The sequence below is a fragment of the Pelobates fuscus genome, chromosome 6, assembly GCF_036172605.1.
Source record: "Pelobates fuscus isolate aPelFus1 chromosome 6, aPelFus1.pri, whole genome shotgun sequence".
Taxonomy (NCBI): Eukaryota; Metazoa; Chordata; class Amphibia; order Anura; family Pelobatidae; genus Pelobates; species Pelobates fuscus.
Window position 1 is genome coordinate 132,085,364 of NC_086322.1, and position 21,158 is coordinate 132,106,521.

A 21,158-nucleotide genomic window follows, 5' to 3' on the forward strand; every position below is an offset into this window, starting at 1 on the left:
AATACGAAGCCTTCTGTCATGTGGTAAAATTGAAGATTATGCTAGCTTTAGTGTAATAATAATCTTAATTTTAATAATGACAGGAGGCGAGTATTTCCCCCCCTGCTTCGCTGCCCACCCTTTCTATTCATTTGCTTTGCAGATATCAGGTGCTAAGGTAGGTTTTCCTCTCTCATTGGTGCTTATATGATATGTTCGTACTTCCATTAATATGGAATCCTCATTAGAGTTCTCATTACAATTACTCAGTTATCAGATTATAGTTACTATATTCTCCAATGGGATGTTAGGTGGTACTTTAATTGGAGTTACATGTTCGTGACTATGTCTAAACCTGTCACACATTCTCTTTCCAGTATGATTCCTCTCTGAAGATAATTGGCAGTTCATGTGAAATTATTGGAGATTTTATCCTTTGGATTTGTCTCAACCCTGAACTCTTTTTCGTTGCTCATATAGAATTCTTTGAAAGTTTGCTCCTTCGCACATGGGAACTTGGAATTATTATTAGTTTTATTGTTTGCTATATATTTACTTTTGCTTGTTGTCGCTTTATGAAAGAGGAAATGATAAGGTCACATTGCCTTGTGAAAAGTAACAGATCAAAGAACACGGTGTAGTTAATATCAAAAAAATAAAGTGGGCAGCAACATACATATACAAGCGACTAAATTTGAGTGTAAGCTCACGATATAGAATGCATGTGCGCTCCTAGATAAACTGTAAAAATAACCAAAATTTATACAAATATAAATATATTTATTATTAAATGATAAATAAAAAGATAGCTAGATAGATCTATAGTTGATAAGATTAATATAATATATGATGTATGATATAATATAGCTATCTAGATAAGTAAAAAACACACAATGATATAAAAATGAAACAAAATATAAATGAGAAAACTCAATAAAAGTACCTTACCTCGGTGGGGGCCCCCACCGAGGTATAAACCAGAGGAATACTCGGGAGCAGGACGAAGTCCGACGTGTGAGGAGTGTAGTGCTGGACCGCGGTCGGTATCTTCTAAAAAGACCGCGGTAAGTAGAAAAGGCACTCCAACAGGGAACACGTTGCACCACGGTCGGTGCCTTCAAAAAAGACCGCGGTGTATGGAGACCGGCCGACAGCAAAACACGCTTCAAGTAGACACTCACGGGGATTCCTGCACCCGACCTCTTCCTGCAACAGCTGATCAAGGTGTCGAGCTAACAGCTGTGGCTTATCGACGCGTTTCGTCCTGCCCACGGGACTTTCTCAAGATGCAGAAACAGCCACAGTTCAAACTTTAAATACACCCATCAATTAGCCATTAAGTATAGAATAAGTGAACAAATAAAATTGAATAAAGATGAATGAAGATAACAACGAAAATAATAAGTAAAGCTACCCATAAGGCACACAGAGGAAAAGGGAAAATCCCTAAAACATCCATATACATACATGAATTTTTAAAAATAAAAGGCAAAAGTGTACCAATAAACACCTATAGTACAGAACCCATGTAACTTAAAGGGACAGATACTGATCGTGTATATAAATGACAATAAGCTTCAAGAGCGATCTAGAATCACCAGTGCTTATAATATGTAATATATCTCTCTGTAATATATCTCTCATGATATTTACACAGAAATATCTATACCAAACCAAAGAACCGACATAGAAATATGCAAATATAAATAAACAAACGAACCGGATGGTAGAGACCTTAGAATAAATCTGACTCTTCATAGAAGACACAGAAGAAAGGTATAAGCCCCTAAAAGTTATTTCTACCTTTTCAAAAAGGGGCCAAAAATTACAGCAATAAGTGACTATAATACAGAACCCATATTAATTATATATAGGGGCAAACATTCGTTGTGTATAGGGGTTTAGGGCGCGATCTATAATCGCAAGTGCTTATAGTATATACCCCATAATATTTGCACAAAAACATCTGATCAGGACCCAAAACCACAGAACCAGCATAAGGGTATACAAATGTGAATGAACAGAGAAAAAAACAAATAATAAAGCCCTTAGAACAAATCTAACTCCTCATTCAGGCCGTTGGGTGTCATGGTATTCAACCTAAAAATCCACATGGATTCGCATTTGATAAGTTCCCTCTTCCTTTTAGCCATATCTTGGAATGGGGGAATATGCGTTAGGCCCAATAACCTAATGCCAGAAGGATTATTATCGTGAAAAGTAGAAAAGTGTCGAGCTACTGAAGATTTGCAGTTGTTACGAATTATAGCTGTTCTGTGTTCACGGAACCTGCATTTCAAGGGTCTTATTGTTTGGCCCACATACTGCCGATCACAGGGACAAATTAACAAGTATACCACAAAGGAGGTGTTACAGCTGATATCCGATTGAACAAAAAAGTATTCAGAGCTGTTAAAGGGGCTAAAACTCGAGGTAGAATGCCAAATATAGCCACATGTAAAGCATTTAGTGTGACCACAACGTTTACTTGTGAAGCCCTTTTTTGTCAGTGTCGTTTTCCTCTCTTTGTGGCATGGCAATTTGGAGGGTGCTAGAATGTTCTTCAAGCTAGGTGCCTTCCTGAATGTGACTCTTGGTGAATCCGAAATGCAAAAAGATAGCCAAGGATCTTTCCTCAAGATGGGCCAATACTTATGAAAAATCTCGATGATGTCATCATATGCTTTACTAAAAGAAGTTGTAAAGATAGGTGTTGTACCCTTACCCACTTCCTTGGTGCTGATGTTAAACTTAGCTGTCTTACATTTCGGGACTTGAACATTGTCCAAAAGTTGGAGAATCATATAGTGCTCATCTGTGTGTGATTTCTGCTCGTGATATGCACTTACGAGGGATTGCCTAGGGCTGGGAAGATCCATAACATGATTCCCAAGGGTAGAAGTATCACCATAATTATGCCCTTTCAGATAAGCGTTCAGTATCTTGTGCGATGGATAGGACTTTTCAACAAAACGTTGACATAAAACAAAGGATTCTCTTTCATAATCAGACAGAAACGAACAGTTCCGTCTGATTCTGATGAATTGTCCCAGGGGGATGTTATGTATCCATGTGGGATGATGACAGCTATTGGCGTGTAAATAACCGTTCACATCCACACTCTTTTGGAAAGTTTTGGTAATGATTCTGTTCCCAAGACCTGTAAGAGTTAGGTCTAGAAAATCAATTGTGGACCTGTGTTTCTTATGCGTGAAAGAAAGACCCCATCTGTTGTTGTTAATGTAGGTCATAAAGTTGTCTATATCTTTCCAATCACCCCTCCAGACAATTAGAATGTCATCGATAAATCTTCGATACAGGGCGAGCCGCTCCATCCAGTGTGGTTCCGCAAAGATCATTTCTTGTTCCCAATGGCCCATAAACAAATTTGCGTAGGAAGGAGCGAAACTCGCCCCCATCGCAATTCCCTTTTTCTGTATAAAGAATTTTCCATTAAATTCAAAATAGTTGTGTTTCAGCATAAATTCAGTGAAACTAATAATGAATTGTGATTGTTTCTCTGGAAGGAGTGGATCTGCTCCTAGATAAAGGGAAAGGGCTTTTAGGCCCAAAGTGTGGTCAATGTTTGAATAGAGGGCTGCTACGTCTATCGTTAGCCAACAATATTGTTCGGACCATTCAATCTCCTTAACTAGGGACAACACATGTCCTGTGTCTTTCACAAAGGATGGCAAATGGGGAACATATCTTTGTAGATGGAAATCAACCCACTTGGAGATAGGTGAGATCAATGAATTTATACCCGATATTATAGGGCGGCCAGGGGGGTTGGTAAGGGACTTATGCACCTTAGGCAGGTAGTAAAAAATGGGAATCTCTCCTTGTGCTGAAAGAAAAAAGCTCCTTTCTTTTTTGTCAATAGCACCACACAGTGAGGCTGCTTCTATGAGGTCTCTCAGTTCACCCCTAAAGCGCAAAGTGGGATCACTTCCCAAGACCTCATAATAATCTCTATTTTCGAGTATTCGCTCTGATTCTTTCAGATAAGCAACTCTATCCAACAAAACAATCCCCCCTCCCTTGTCCGCCCCTTTAATGATGAGGTTGTTATTAGTTTTCAAACTAGTAATAGCTGCTAATTCAGCTTTATCCAGATTACTGCAAACTCGATCTTTTCTCTTTTTAAGGTTATTACAGAGAATTCTCAGGTCGTTCAAGACCAAATCATAAAACATTTGGATATACGGACCTTTATCTATCTGGGGATAATACATAGAAGGGGGTTTAAGGCCAGATGGAATAATGGCCTCTATAATGTTTGATGTATCCTCATACTGACTTGATGGCCCTTCCTGTTCATCCAGAAGAGAAATTAAATTATAGAAGACAATTTTATCCTGTGGAGTATTAAAGGTTTTAGGGCAAACCTCCACGCCTTTAGAATCTCTGATGTTGAAGGATCTACATCTGCTCTCCTGTGATTGGTTATTTTTTCTATGTGTTTCTTTACTGCTGTATGGAGTTAGTAAAGAGAGATATGCAAAATACTCGCCTCCTGTCATTATTAAAATTAAGATAATTAGTACACTAAAGCTAGCATAATCTTCAATTGTTTCAGGTCCGCCCTTGAGATTGATGGACGGAGAGACAAAGAAAGAAGGACGTGTAGAGATTTATCTCAACGGCCAGTGGGGGACAATCTGTGATGATGGATGGACTGACAAAGATGCATCTGTTGTGTGTCGGCAACTTGGCTACAAGTAAGACCAATGCTATATTTATACCAATACCAATTTTAGACCAATACTACATTGATTTAAAAAAAAACTAATACTATTGGAATACTGTAAGATACCATTATACAAAAGAGCATAATTGTACTTGGTATTTTATTCCATGTCTATATATGTCTAGAATTGGCAAATCTTGTTCTTGGTTGGGAAAGATGCTGATATGCACAATATGCTAGCTCTTTTCTAAATCCTTTATTGTATGTACTAGACGTTGATAAACAAACACTTGAATAAGATTTCCTGGACCATGTTTCTGGCTCCTACGGAAAAGGTCATCTAAGGACATCAAGTTAGTGGAACACTTGACTTAAACAATCAGTGAGCTGCCGTGTGTATAAACCACAGAATGAGCATGATACAAATAAAACAAAAGGTACCCAAGAACATCCTGGGAGGGCTATATTTCAATTATGGTGTTAAATAGCTGGGGGGGGGGGGGGGGGGAGTAGGGGGGTTGGTTTTTTGCTTACTGAGCATTTACTCTCTTTATTGAGGGACCCACAACAAAGTTAAGAGTTGATGGGTGTCAGAATGCCCAAGAAAAAGTACTGGGTGGATACTGCCCTCCTAACAACGTTTTTGCTGCTTGCTACGTAGATCTTGGTGGAAGCAACAGGCAAGGTGAGTACAAGCTTAACCCTTTCTGTGTTGCAACTAAAAATGAAAGCATTAGAAGTAAAACATTGTATTTATTAAAACATATTCTTGGGGTACAGGCAATTAGTAGGACCCCAGAAATAACAGAGGGGCCAGGAACAGGGTCATATAGAAAAAAAAGACCGGTGCAGCAAGGGTTGAAAAGGTAAGGAAATTTCACATTTCAAACCCACACTGGCACGGGGGTGGGAGGGGGATCCTAAATAGGTAGATTAAAAGTATACCATGTATTCCTAATGCTATAGTGTTTCTTTAATGTTTTGACGTATCATAAACCTATCACTGTACCTTTATTACAGTGGGTTTGCCAGCATACCACGGCTCATCATTTAGTGAAAGTTGTGACATTGTTAAAAAAAAAATTGTATATTAAGTTGTTCAAGAATTGCTTAAACGGGGTGTGGAGCTAGCAACAACACTGAATGGCCGCATTCTAGTTTAACTCCCGCAGATCGAACCAAAATTCATCGCCATCGTGCTTTAAACTAAGAAATGGGGCACCCCAAACAATCTACATCATTCCAGCACGCTTCTGGCAAAACCCAGTGGGTAAATCGGAAGCACTTGCCAAATATTTCCGTGATTCTTCGGAACAACAGGCCACCCTTCTAGTCCCAAACATGGTGCCTGACTCGCCTCCCTCTCACTTGTCTCCATCAAGTCTGGGATGTTCTGAAAGCTCAGACCCCCCCAGCAGGACCGGATTTGTGATCGATTCTCAGCAACTTCCCCACTAAACAAGACATTGCCAATATGTTGGGCAAACTCGAGAAGGCCTTCGAGCCAAAATGGACACCATCAGCTCTGATATTCGCCAGGTCAGTGATAGAGTCGTAGCACTCGAAGATGACAGAGACAAGAATCATGCAGAATCATGGACGACCTGACGGCACGGATAAAGAAGACGACAGTAACTTTCCAGAGAATTTGGGAACCATGGGACAAAAGTATAGTGGGGAGACTGACAGGGATCGGAAAGTGATGAAGTTGGGGTTCAGCAACAAAAAAACCTTCATGGTGAACTAGATTCTGAGGGCCCCGCTCTTTCCCCGCCCCCCCTCTCTCATCTTTTATCTCACTTCCCCTCTCTTCTTTCTCTATTTCTCTGACATTTCTCCTTTTCTCTTCTCTTACTTCTTCTCATTTCATATCTCCTGATACCCCCTTTTTTATTTCCCCCCCCCCCTTGGTTTACAGGGGTTTGTTTTCTTTTTTCATTTTTCTCACCCAGGCATGATTAACCCCTTAAGGACCAAACTTCTGGAATAAAAGGGAATCATGACGTGTCACACACGTCATGTGTCCTTAAGGGGTTAAACCGTCGGAGAAACGAGGATGCCTAAAGACGAATCTGGCCTGTGAAAAGCTAGGGCTCCTTCTTTAACTAGATTGCCTGGAATAAAAATAAAAACCTCGGTAGGAGGCAAGTCACAATGGGTTTAAAAAGAGGCTTGTATTGTAAGCTCATATTGCATACTGTATTTACAAGAATGTTCTCTCAAGTATTGGCTTCTGCGTAAGCCCAAAAGTTAAAATGTACTTGCTGTACCTATCGAATGAAAAAAAAAAAAGAATAAAAAAAAAAAAGAGACACTATCCAGGCTCAGATATACACACTCCAAGGAGCAGTTTCGGAGCAAAATGCTTACCTGTCAGCAGTACACAGATTCTTCAACGACGTCAACAACAGGGGATGCCGCAACAATCTGAGAATCTGCAGCATCCCCAAAGGTGATCAGGAAAACTTCTAGCGAGTGCTCCAAGAACTTTTTAACCTAGTGCTGGATAAACCCACCGACTCTCCAGTACTATTTGACCGGGCCCACAGGGCACTAAAACCTAGAGGCGCAAAGAATGAACGACCCGCAACATCATATGCTGCCTCCACTACTCAACTTGCAGAGAAAGCATCCTAGAAGCAATAAAATTATCAATGCAGCCCCTGCTGTTCATGGGAATTCCCATTAACATCTACTTGGACCTGTCATGGATGACACTGCAGACAAGAAAGACTTGGAGGCCTATCACGGATCAGCTACGTGCCAGGGAATACCGAACGTCACTTCCTCCCAGCAGCACTTGCTTTCCGGCTGCATTTTATTTTTAAAGGGGCCCGGTCACGCTATTACAGTGCTGACCGGGCCCCTGAAGATAATAGGGCCCATTGGGTGCCCCTAAATGCTTGGGCCACCTGATGGGCCCCATCAGCGTGTGGGTCCCTGTGCAGATGCACCGGCGGCAGTTCCGCTGATCCACACGGGGCCCGGACGGCCGTGTCCCCCCAGGGCCGCCGGGCCCGTGACAATTGTCACGGTTGTCATGCCCTGATGGCGGCCCTGGACACCAGGGTAAAACCCTCAAAAAATGCCTAATCACCATAGAAGCGTTTACGGAGGGCATGCTAGTTGTGGGGGAAGACCCCAACATTTCATTAGACACGGCTCTAGACATGACCTCAACCTCTACAACCTACCAAACAACTACCTGTAGCTGCATTATTCAACTCCTAAACCAATCTAACCTAATAGACTGCTGGAGGAACCTACACACTCACTCTAAAGATTTTTCTTTCTACTCACTAACTTCAAAAACCTACTCCAGACTTGATATGTTTTTCCAGACTTTCTACACCTGACGATGACCTGTTCCTATGGTCTGATCACATGGTCAGACCATGTGACCCTATCCATATCCATTCATATTCCATCCCTCCCAGTGAAATCCTTTCAATGGAAATTAAACAACCTCTTACTACAGGGGTAGTCAACCTGGTCCCTACCAACCACAAGTGGGCGGTTTGGGATTTCAGGTGGGCAGTGGTGGGTTCTGAAGTGGGCCTCGATGGCCGCGGACCAAGGCCGGCAGGGGAGATCCTTTCATCTCCCCTGCTGGCCCATGCAGCCCTCTCAGGCTGGTGAGGAGATTAAAGTTCCAGCAGAGAGAGAGAAGGGCCTGGGAGGCCTCCCGCGAGCAGGCTGGTCGGAGCATTGCCACACGTTCCAATACAACTCCGATACAGTGCTGTGATTGCAGGAGGAACATGCCTCCACTGGACCACCAGGGCTTGAAACATTACTTACCTCCTCCTTGGTAAAAGGTAAGATAGATTTTCACATCTCACCCACCTACACACAGCATAGGCCCTATGCACCCCTCACCCACACTACACCCCTCACAGACACACAGACTGTCCCCCTCACACACACACACACACACACAGACTGCTCCCTCACACACTCTACACCCCTCACACATATACTGATGGCCCCCCTCACACACACTCTCCACCACATTGCCCCCCTCACACACTCACACCCATTCTCATGAGCTGCTACCTCTATTACGTACCTTGGTATAAAACTCCCATGTGACACTAAACAACTATATAACTTAAATGTTATGCCCCTCTTTGAAGAGATCTCCAAAGATTTTACTGGTTGGCACAAACCCCATTTCACCTGGTTCTGTAGGATCAACATCCTGAACTCCCTTCCGAAAATACTCTACAAACTACAGACCCTCCCAATAGCCATACCCCCTTTCATCTTCACTAAACTGGAACAGCTGTTCACCGGATTCATCTGGGCCAATAAACACCCCCCGAATTTACCACTTTATCATTACAAAACATAAGACATTAGGGGGCCTGGGACTTATGCACTTCGAACTGGGCACTACAGGGCAACAATCCTGGCCAGACATTACGCATGGTTGGACGCCCCCCCCCTTCCCTCTCACACAATGGACACATATCGAAAGTACAATGTTCCAAGCTCCACTACATACCATACTGTGGCACGAAGTGGGACATGCACTCCTCTTGCCACAACACTCACGCCACCCCACTAGAGTACCAACTCTGCGCGTCTGGACGTGCATTAGGAATGCAAAGGACTTTTCCCCACACCCATCCCCGTTCTATCCACTTACACAATCCCTAATTTCCTTCCTGGCACAGATGGGAGCCTTCGCAACTCTTTCCCCAAAATGCAAGACACTAAATACCCTATGCTCAGCTCAGAATTGGACCAAGGGAAAATTATACCAATATCGTCTCTCACTCAAACCGACCACACTACAACAATTCCATCCCAATAATCCAGTCATACTGGTCACGGATATTAGATATGATACATTCCATAGCAGGGACTCGCATCTCAAGGTCCCCAGAAATGCTACTGTTCCTCCTACACTCACATCCTATTCCTAAATGGCAACGTATACTCATCAACCACATGCTCACAGCCGCAAACTCACTAATTCCAGTACACTGGAAAAAAAACACTGCTCCCTCTATCAGGGCCACACCTGCCTATCTTTTCAGGCTCACAACACCGCCGTAGCCACCATCTCAATTCCACACTCAACTAATTCACAGATTATAGCTGGTACATACCCTGGGCGGCTATATCCACATATATTGTAAAATAGTTAATCGATACACCAGAAATACCCTACCAAATACAACCAGGAACAAAGCAATTGACACCAGTGTAAAATGTTGTTGTCTTGTATGATGATGTATTATGACAGACCGAATGTTCAGCACGATATACCTACTTCTGCATTTTAACATAGCTATGCCGTAACGATGTACTCCTTTCTGCAGAATGTATTTCTTTATGCTGATTGATGATACACGCTGTTGATGAACAAAATAAAAATGAAATAAATGTAAAAAATTTTTTTATAAAAGTTACAAAAACAAAAGATGGTGATGAAAAGAATTGAAAGTGACAGAAAGGTTAGTCAAAAATGTATTTCTGTTACGCAGCAATTACATCAGTGGTCACTTTGCTTAAAGCTATTTCACTAAAGTGTACAGAGCAGAAACCATATTTTAGATTTAGTACATGGCATTTGAAAGGTACTCAGATGGTATTCATTGGTATTACGACTGAATTTGGGGAGAATCCAAGTCAGAGACATTCATCTGAATTTCAAGGTTAATAAATGTATTGAATTGACAAAAAAAATAAAATTGCTTAAAGGGACGCTATAGGCACCCAGACCACTTCAGCTCATTGAAATATGCTGGGTGCAGTGTCTCTATTGTACTTAGTGCTGCAATGTAAAACATTGCTGTTTTAGAGAAACTACCAGACAGCCACTGGAAGTGCTTCCTGGAAGTTAACAGACTTTTGGTCTGGTAACTGACGCTGGACATCCTCACGCTCTCCATGAGGACATTCAGCACCAACTATTTCCCCATAGGAAAGCATTGATTCAGTGCTTTCCTATGGGGATGGTCTAATGTGCATGCGGCACTTTCCGTGCATGTACATTAGCGCCTCCGCATTACCGTCTCCCTCATCAGTAATGGCGTAGGAGGCAGAGCCGCGACCCAGCGCCGAGGAACGTTGGCACTGGGATCAGGTAAGTAAATAAAGGGTGGGGGGCATGAGGGAGAGGGGAGGCAGACGTTTGGTCTGGTAACTGTATTCCTGGCACTATAGTTTTCCTTTAAGAGCAATTCTGGGGAAAAGTTTGTAAAGTGGAGTAAAAAACAGGGGCAAATCATTGTTTTCATGGAGCGTACTTCATGTACTGCAGTTTACATATATCTTATTCTTTATTATATTCAAATTCACTTTAAATTCATAGTTTTTTAATTCTATTAAAACCATTTTTCAAATCACATTTTTTTTTTACATACATACTCTTACCTTGTGCCTGGAACTGTTTCTGGTGCATCGCAAAGTTAGATTAGGCCTTTTTCCCCTGTAGTGCACCATCAGTAGTTTCTCAGTGTAAAATATCAGCATGGCAGGAGTCCTGAATTTAGAGTTTTACACTCTGTGGGAATATAAGCTTTCCTCAGGCAAACCTTTGAATGTCATTTGCTTTTCCATAAAGTGTCTCTGCATAATTATTGCTAACATATGGCAGACATTGTTAAAAAAAAGACTTGTTTGAATCCAGTAAGATAGTCGAACCAGAATTGAACCCTTAAGTGCTGGAAGGGCTGGAAGGAAACTTGTCTACACGCCAAGAATGTCATTAAATGAAGCCAAGAAAAGAATGAATAGTCTTAATTACATTAAAGGTCTGTGTACCTATTGGAAAAGAGCTATTATAAACTTAAATATATGATAATATCTAATCACAATGCAGTCAGCCATAACATGAGATCACACACATTATCTGTTATATTACATAATGTCTGAATCCTGCCAACATGTAACTAATTTAAGTGTGATTGGTGGTGACAGATGTGACATTGCAGCTAATAGCTATAGGATGAAATTGATTCTTGTTTGGAAAGAATGTATATCTAGTGCAATGCAGTGGATTTCTATGCTGGGTACATTAAACAATGATTTTAAATTCTAATGAACAGGTATGTGTATGTATTGTATTATAGAGGTGTGTATATATACACTGATCACCCACAACTTTAAAACTACCTGTAGATCTCCCTCATGCTGCCAAAACAGCTTTGATGTGTCCTGTGGTATCTGGCACCAAGATATTAACACAAGATCCTCGATCTTGAACAGTTTTTTCAGTGTGGCATAGTGCAATATCCTTCTGAAAGAGGCCACAACCTTCAGGGAATAGCCCTGCCATGAAGGGGTGTAGGTGGTCTGTAACACTCTCTAGGTAGGTATTACATGTCAAAGTAACTTCCACATTACCAGGACCCAAGGTTTCCCAGCAAAACATTGCCCAGAGCATAACTCTGCCTACCTGCTTTCTTCACATAGATGCTGCCATCTCTTAGGTAAACTATGCACACACTGGCCATCCACCTGATCTTAAAGAAAATGTGATTCATCAGAACAAGAAACCTTCTTCCATTGCTCCATGGTTCAGTTCTGAGGCTCACATCTCTATTCAAGGTACTTTCGACGGTGGACAGGCGTCATCATGGAGCACTCCAGAGCACTCCTATGCACCAAACTGTGCTATGATGCACTGTGTGTTCTAACACCTTACTATCATTATATATATATATATATATATACACATACACACCAAAAAAGGTATATATATATAAAAAAGGTATTACAAGATATTACATAGAAACATAAAATGTGACAGCAGCTAAGAACCATTCGGACCCTCTAGTCTGCCCAATTTTCTAAATACTCTCATTAGTCCCTTGCCTTATCTTATAGCTAGGATAGACCACGCATGCTTAAACTCCTTCACTGTGTTAACCTCTACCACTTCAGCTGGAAGGCTATTCCATGCATCCACTACCCTCTCAGTAAAGTAATACTTCCTGATATTATTTTTAAACCTTTGCCCCTCTAATTTAAGACTATGTCCTCTTGTTGTGGTAGTTTTTCTTTTAAATATAGTCTCCTCCTTTACTTTGTTGATTCCCTTTATGTATTTAAATGTTTCTATCATATCCCCCCCGTCACGTCTTTCCTCCAAGCTGTACATGTTAAGATCCTTTAACCTTTCCTTATAAGTTTTTTCCTGTAATGCATGAACCAGTTTAATAGCCTTACTCTGAACTCTTTCCAAAGTATCAATATCCTTCAGGAGATACGGTCTCCAGTACTGCGTACAATACTCACCAGTGTTCTGTACAATGGCATGAGCACTTCCCTCTTTCTACTGCTAATACTTCTCCCTACACAACCAAGCATTCTGCTAGCATTTCCCGCTGCTCTATTACATTGTCTGCCTATCTTTTTTTTTATCAATGCTTTTTATTAGTAATCTTATATATATTAATATTTTTAAACACATTTTTTTTTAATTTCTTTATTTTTGCGTGCTGCAAACCCACAATAGGTTTTCCATATGCATAATAGCAGGTATGAACAGATTTCAACAAAGATTATACAATGCATGTGTCAGAGCTTAGCACAATTTTTTCGTTTAGTTATAACAAGCAGATAATCCTAGGTGGTGAGTAAGGTCTAGAATACAGGGAGTGCAGAATTATTAGGCAAATGAGTATTTTGACCACATCATCCTCTTTATGCATGTTGCCTTATTCCAAGCTGTATAGGCTCGAAAGCCTACTACCAATTAAGCATATTAGGTGATGTGCATCTCTGTAATGAGAAGGGGTGTGGTCTAATGACATCAACACCCTATATCAGGTGTGCATAATTATTAGGCAACTTCCTTTCCTTTGGTAAAATGGGTCAAAAGAAGGACTTGACAGGCTCAGAAAAGTCAAAAATAGTGAGATATCTTGCAGAGGGATGCAGCACTCTTAAAATTGCAAAGTTTCTGAAGCGTGATCATCGAACAATCAAGTGTTTCATTCAAAATAGTCAACAGGGTCGCAAGATACGTGTGGAGAAGCCAAGGCGCAAAATAACTGCCCATGAACTGAGAAAAGTCAAGCGTGCAGCTGCCAAGATGCCACTTGCCACCAGTTTGGCCATATTTCAGAGCTGCAACATCACTGGAGTGCCCAAAAGCACAAGGTGTGCAATACTCAGAGACATGGTCAAGGTAAGAAAGGCTGAAAGACGACCACCACTGAACAAGACACACAAGCTGAAACGTCAAGACTGGGCCAAGAAATATCTCAAGACTGATTTTTCTAAGGTTTTATGGACTGATGAAATGAGAGTGAGTCTTGATGGGCCAGATGGATCGATTGGTAAAGGGCAGAGAGCTCCCGTCCGACTCAGACGCCAGCAAGGTGGAGGTGGAGTACTGGTTTGGGCTGGTATATCATCAAAGATGAGCTTGTGGGGCCTTTTCAGGTTGAGGATGGAGTCAAGCTCAACTCCCAGTCCTACTGCCAGTTTCTGGAAGACACCTTCTTCAAGCAGTGGTACAGGAAGAAGTCTGCATCCTTCAAGAAAAACATGATTTTCATGCAGGACAATGCATCACACGCGTCCAAGTACTCCACAGCGTGGCTGGCAAGAAAGGGTATAAAAGAAGAAAATCTAATGACATGGCCTCCTTGTTCACCTGATCTGAACCCCATTGAGAACCTGTGGTCCATCATCAAATGTGAGATTTACAAGGAGGGAAAACAGTACACCTCTCTGAACAGTGTCTGGGAGGCTGTGGTTGCTGCTGCACGCAATGTTGATGGTGAACAGATCAAAACACTGACAGAATCCATGGATGGCAGGCTTTTGAGTGTCCTTGCAAAGAAAGGTGGCTATATTGGTCACTGATTTGTTTTTGTTATGTTTTTGAATGTCAGAAATGTATATTTGTGAATGTTGAGATGTTATATTGGTTTCACTGGTAAAAATAAATAATTGAAATGGGTATATATTTGTTTTTTGTTAAGTTGCCTAATAATTATGCACAGTAATAGTCACTTGCACACACAGATATCCCCCTAAAATAGCTATAACTAAAAACAAACTAAAAACTACTTCCAAAAATATTCAGCTTTGATATTAATGAGTTTTTTGGGTTCATTGAGAACATGGTTGTTGTTCAATAATAAAATTAATCCTCAAAAATACAACTTGCCTAATAATTCTGCACTCCCTGTATGTGTAGCTAACGTATGAGATTGTGGTTTTGTTACCTAGGTCATGGGTCGGTTGCGGAGGTCTGGCCCAGTGTGAGTGTTATCAGCGGGCTGGTCGTGGTTCTAGTTCCTTGCTTTGGTCGTATGGGTTTGGTAGAGGTTGCAATGCTGGTTGTTGAGTCCTGTGAATAAGTCTTCAGTATGCTCTACCTCTCAGTAGAGGTGTAGTTGGCTTGAGCTCAATAGAGACAACTGATGAGGGGTGGTAGCCCTAACCTAGGGGCTGTCGGGGGTGTGTGTTCCGTCTTGTGCCGTGATACGTGTTCTGTGGACGCGGTATTGTGTGTCAGCGCCTTCTCTAGCAGGCTCTTATAATAAGCATTAAACTAGTGTCGTAACTTGTGTAACATTAACAAGTATGCGCGTGCAGTAAATGGTATATAGGCATTTTATAACATGAACATTTTGTATCGCCTTTGAACAGGCAGGGGTAGGAGACTTCTCCCCCCCCCCCCCCACCTGTCAGGTGGCCTGTGTGTCCAGTCTCTGCCTTCTTGGAATGAATATTTCCGCGGTTGCTGTGTTCCAGGCTTGGGCGGTGTTTTGGTCGGGTTTGTTTGGTAGGCCCAGCATCGTTAGAAGTGCGGGTGCTTCAGTCCCCGAGGAGAGTTTGTGTGTGGTCCCTTTGTGGGTGACTAGTAAGGAGCGTGGGTTACCCCAGTGGTATGGTATCCCCGCTGAACGCAGCTGACTGGGGAGTTCACTGAGTGATTTTCTCCATTGGAGAGTGGTTTTTGGTTAAGTCCTGATAGAAGGTTATTTGGGTCGAGTGGAGTCTTGCCTTTGATCGCATTCATGATGTGCCCCTTGTCTTGGGGTAGGACACAGCGGACGATGACATCTCCAGCAAGCGTGGTGGCGGCTCTGGGAGGTGTTGGTAAGCGGTATATTCCTGCGGATGTGAGCTTCCTTGCCGTTGCGGTTGGTAGTAGTGATTTCATGTGTCTCCTAATATAGTGTGGTAGGTCCTCTTTGTTTACTGAGGCGGGTATGCCCCTGATTTTAATGTGATTGCGTCTATTTTTATCCTCTTGTGCTGCCACTTGTACTGTGAGGAGTTGGTGGCTGTGCTGCAGCTGGAGGAAGGACTCCTTCAGCGTGGAGATTTCTCCCTGGATCATTCTAACTTCACTCTCTGTATTGACAACTTTTTCTGTGATCTGTTGCATGCTCGTTTTGAGCGCAGGTAAGTCTGCTGCCAGCAAGCGTTGTATGTCCTGCAGCATGGTTTGCAGTTGCTGCAGGTCCTGCTTGGTAGCCAGATCTGTGGTTCCCTGCTGGGGTGTGGGTTTGGGCAGCGTGGTTTGTTTAGGTTGCATGGCCCCTTGTGTGACTCCCTGGGAGGTTTGATCTGTGGGGGTAGCCGTGTGTGGGAGGTCTGGGCCTTGTTCGGCTGCCATTTTGGCGGGTGCCTGTCATTGGAATAGGGTGCCTATGTCATGCTGTGCTGTGGCAGTACCTTGTTGGGATCTTTGTGATCTGCATCCCATCTCCGTGCTTTCGTACTCTGAGTCCTGTTGCAGCTCTCCCCCGGTGTTCCAGGCGTCCTCTCCGCCCAGCAGGTACTCCAGGCCACGGCTGCTCGGTGTGTAGTAGGCCCGAACTTTGCTTTTCGCCTTGGCCTGCCTTGGGGTATACCGGAAGGGCATCGGGTGATGCGGGATGGTCTCCCCTGTTCAGTGCTGCGGGATTTGTGCCTGGATGGCATTTAGTTTTTGCGATATCGAGCGGATTGTGTTTGTATTTTCAGGAGCTGCCAGATATGGCATCTGGCCTGTTTCACTGCTAGGCTCCGCCCCCTGCCTAGCTTCCTAAGGATGTAATATTAAAACAAAAATAGCGCGTCGGAAATCCTATAAACCGCAGATAAACAGGCTTGGGGAGAAAGAAATTTCCAATTATTCTACATGCCTCTATGATTGCAAATAAAAAAAGAGGAGTCTTTATAATATTTTCTAAAAATATCAAGGTGGATATCCTTCATCGGGAACTATTGTTGCGGGAGATTTTAATTGTGTCCGAGACCATGCCATAGATAAGAAGCTTATGAAAGGAGATAGAGTAAATGACAGAATCATAAAATATGCCAGATCTTTAAATAATACTCTAAATAATTTTGATCTGTTTTCACTTGGCGAACCCTTAACCCTGAAGTAAGGGATTATACTCATTTTTCTAAAGTTCATTTTATTTATTCTAGAATTGACATGGTGTGGGGAAATCTAAATCTTATAAATAATCTAGAAAACATAAATATAAGCGATAACACTTGGTCAGACCATAGCATCATCACCTTTATAATTAAACAAACTCATCTCTTGAAAAACAGATCGACGTGGAAGTTAGATAATCGACTTTTATATAGTAAAAAGAACAAAGATAATCTACTAAAATCGATGGAGAGTTTCTTTAGGGAAAATGATCCTGCAGAGACCTCCTATAGCAACATATGGTGTGCTTTTAAAGCCGTGTTAAGAGGCCACTTGATTAAGCTGAAACATGAATATAATATGAATAAAGATAGAGATCTATCTGCTCTTTATATTTCTTTACACAAACTTTCAGCTTGAAATAAATTAACCCCACTCAGGAAAGATCTAATAACATGCTAGAGCTACAGAAAATCAGTGTCTAAATGAAATAATTGCTAATAACATGAGTAAATTAAAACTTAAGTTCTACTGCAGGGGTAATAAGACAGATAGGCTATTATATAATAAGCTTAGAAAACAACAAGCTAGCTCCCGTATAAACAAAATGAACTATAATAATAAGGTCTATATGTCCCCCTCGGACATTGGTAATTGCTTTAATAACTACTACAGACAGCTATATAATCTGACGATGTATACTTCTTCAAATTTAGCTGAGCAATATTCATTGAAAATAATACTCCAAAACCTTCTACAATACAACTAAACAATCTTAATAGACCTATAACTAAAGAAGAGGTAGAAATAGTAATCTCAAAACTGGAGGTTTCTAAAACTCATGGACCAGACGGATTCTCCAATTTATTCTTTTGTATTTGTAAACAACAGCTGAGCAGATATCTGGCCCCATTATTTAATAATATTGTTCAAATAGGCTCTTTTCCACAAGAAATGACCAGAGCCAACATTCTTTCTATATTAAAACAAGTAAGTACCCTCAAGAGGTTTCTAGTTATTGACCTATTTCCTTAATAAATACTGATTTTAAATTGTTTTCATCTATCAAAGCTGAACAATTTAAAAAAGTAACTGAAAGGTTAATTCATCCAGATCAAATTGGATTCGTACCCGGGAAATGGTCAGGTTTCAATATAAGGAGAATAATTGATATCCTTGATTATTCTAAGACAAGAGGTAACCCGCTTTTAACTATTGCTGTCAATACAGAAAAAGCGTTTGATAGACTAAGCTGTTTTGTTTTTTTAAATCAAGCACTACAGTCATTTAACATAAAGGGCTGGATCTTAGAGTCAAGGATGGCTCTATATAAAACCCCTCAGCTAAAACAATTGGGCCAAATATTTGATTGGACTGGTTTACTGATTTTTAGCAATGGCACCAGGCAAGGCTGTCCACTATCCCCTTTATTATATATCTTCTCAATAGAACCCCTTGCCATAAGTATTAGGAATAATCATAATATTCAAGGTTACAGGGTTAATAATGATGAGTATAAAATATCTATGTATGTAGACGAAATTCTATTAACAACAGACGACCCTAAAACATCTTTAGACGCACTGATGACAGAATTTACTGAGTATAGCCTTGTTTCTAACTATCAATTGAATATTGACCAGATGATCCTAATGGGGATGGGAATAAATAGTAACGTTCAGAATAAGATACGTGAGAGTTGTGGATTTGTCTGGGCCAGGAAGAGATTTAATTATTTGGGGATTATGATCACTAAAAACATTAATAAAATTATGGAGACTAATTTTATGAATCTCCTTAAATCTACAAATCAAGTTATTAAAAGAATGATGGCTTCTTGAGGTATCTTGGTGGGGTAGAACACACGTTATAAACTCTTATATAATACCAAAATGGAACTACCTTTTTCCAAATGATTCCTCTAAAAGTCTCAGATAGCTGGTTAGCTCTTCTCCAAACTTATTTTTCCTCTTTGATATCGAAAGGCAAAAAGCTCAGGATAAGTAAAGGCCTACCCTGATGAAGGTGCCACTAAAGCACCGAAACGCGCGTCGGAAATTTTTCTTCACATTGCACTATGCACTGATTGACCATGTTTTCTTTCACTTTGATTTTTATTTAATCCGTAATGAGGTAGAGCTATATGGGAGTATGGGGCCTTGTTAATACAGCAGGAGCCTGGAGCGTTTTCCATTCATAGCTAAAGGGAGAACTAGTATCTCTAATAATCTGAAAAAAGGATATGCTTACTATATAATACACTGGAAGAACACACCCCTAAAAAAGTGTACCTCACACACACTATACAGAGTAAACACAGGGACGTATATATAAACCCAAAGGTGATATATACAAATAGAGGGTGGTTAGGAACAATACAACCTGAAAATGGCTGGTAATAAACGTAGAATCTACAAAATAGCAAAATACAAAATATGGTGAAATAAATAAGGCAAAGATGAATGTTGCACATGGTAGAGAACTTACAAGAGAGACATAGTCATCGCGCCTGTCACCCTGTCAGGGGTACTTTCCACATCGAAGATCAGATATATATGATAAGGACTGGCAATGTCACTTTTTCTTTCGGCTCAGGAATAAAATATCCCTTTTTCCTTGGCTCAGGAATAAAAAAAAAAATAGATAGTGCAGATGGTATAAAAATCACAAGATTTATTCCAAATATTGCACTTACAAGAAATCAGAAGTAAAACAGCATATCTCCATAATGAAGTAATGGCCAGGTCTCCAGATGAAGGTGGAAAGAGATCCCAAAATGGAGATACACAAAATGATAAAAAAAATAATAATAAAGATAAAAATAACAAATGGACTATAATAATAACTGTACTAATAATTAGCATAAAAAGTCCAAGGTAGTATTATTATAGTCCATTTGTTATTTTTATCTTTATTATTATTTTTATACCTTGGACTTTTTATGCTAATTATTAGTACAGTTATTATTATATTCCATTTGTTAATTTTATTATTATTTTCTATCATTTTGTGTATCTCCATTTTGGGATCTCTTTCTACCTTCATCTGGAGACCTGGCCACTACTTCATTATGGAGATATGCTGTTTTACTTCTGATTTCTTGTAAGTGCAATATTTGGAATAAATCTTGTTATTTTTATACCATCTGCACTATCTATTTATTTTTTTTATTCCTGAGCCAAGGAAAAAGGGATATTTTATTCCCGAGCCGAAGAAAAAGTGACATTGCCAGTCCTTATCATATATATCCGATCTTTGATGTGGAAAGTACCCCTGACAGGGTGACAGGCGCGATGACTATGTCTCTTTTGTAAGTTCTCTACCACGTGCAACATTCATCTTTGCCTTATTTACTTCACCACATTTTGTATGTTGTTATTTTGTAGATTCCACGTTTATTACCAGCCATATTCAGGTTGTATTGTTCCTAACCACCCTCTATTTGTATATATCACCTTAGGGTTTATATATACGTCCCTGTGTTTACTCTATAATAATCTGTTGGGGTGCTCAGAGAATCTCTAGCAGAGGTAGCTGCAAATAGTATTTAGATATTACTCTTAGAACCACGTATAGCTAGGGGGAATTTAGCCTAACTGACTTGAGGATGTCTTAGGGAAATCTAGCCTTCCTAGCTGATACTAGATAGCACTATAGTAGCAATCCAGTATACCCCAGAGTAAATCATTATTAGAGACTCTAGACCATGGGTCGTCAACCTGGTCCCTACCGCCCACTAGTGGGCGTTTCAGGATTCCAGGTGGGCGGTAGGGATTTTCAATTTTTTTTTACAGATTGGGTGATTGATTGATTGGGCAGGCGGTCGGGCGCGAGCCGGCGGTACCCCTGTGACTGGGTATCGCCATCACCACTTGCGGCCCTGGCGGCAAACCGCCGGCGCCGCATATGGAGGGGTCCATCGGGTGGCCCATGCTGTCAGGGCCACCCGATAGATGTGGATTGTGAGGGGGCCTGGTCAGCGCTGGGCGCTTTAACAGCGCGACCGGGCCCCCTGTGATGACATCATCTCTGCTGGGAGGAAGTGATTCCCCGGTCACTCCTCCCAGCATACTGAGAGCCGCGCGGGAGGAAGGAGGAGGATTGAGCCAGAGTGGGAACTCTGACTCCCATCCACCTGAG

General features: G+C 41.2%; 1 protein-coding gene across 2 annotated transcripts in view; it reads left to right on the forward strand.

Annotated features, from left to right (window-relative positions):
• PRSS12 (serine protease 12) overlaps positions 1–21,158 on the forward strand; it is a 223,810-nt gene that overhangs the window by 110,348 nt on the left and 92,304 nt on the right. For both annotated transcript variants that reach the window (XM_063458263.1, XM_063458262.1), the window contains exon 8: positions 4,559–4,700. In XM_063458263.1, the coding sequence (XP_063314333.1) occupies positions 4,559–4,700 (142 nt within the window). The remainder of the gene's footprint in view (positions 1–4,558; positions 4,701–21,158) is intronic.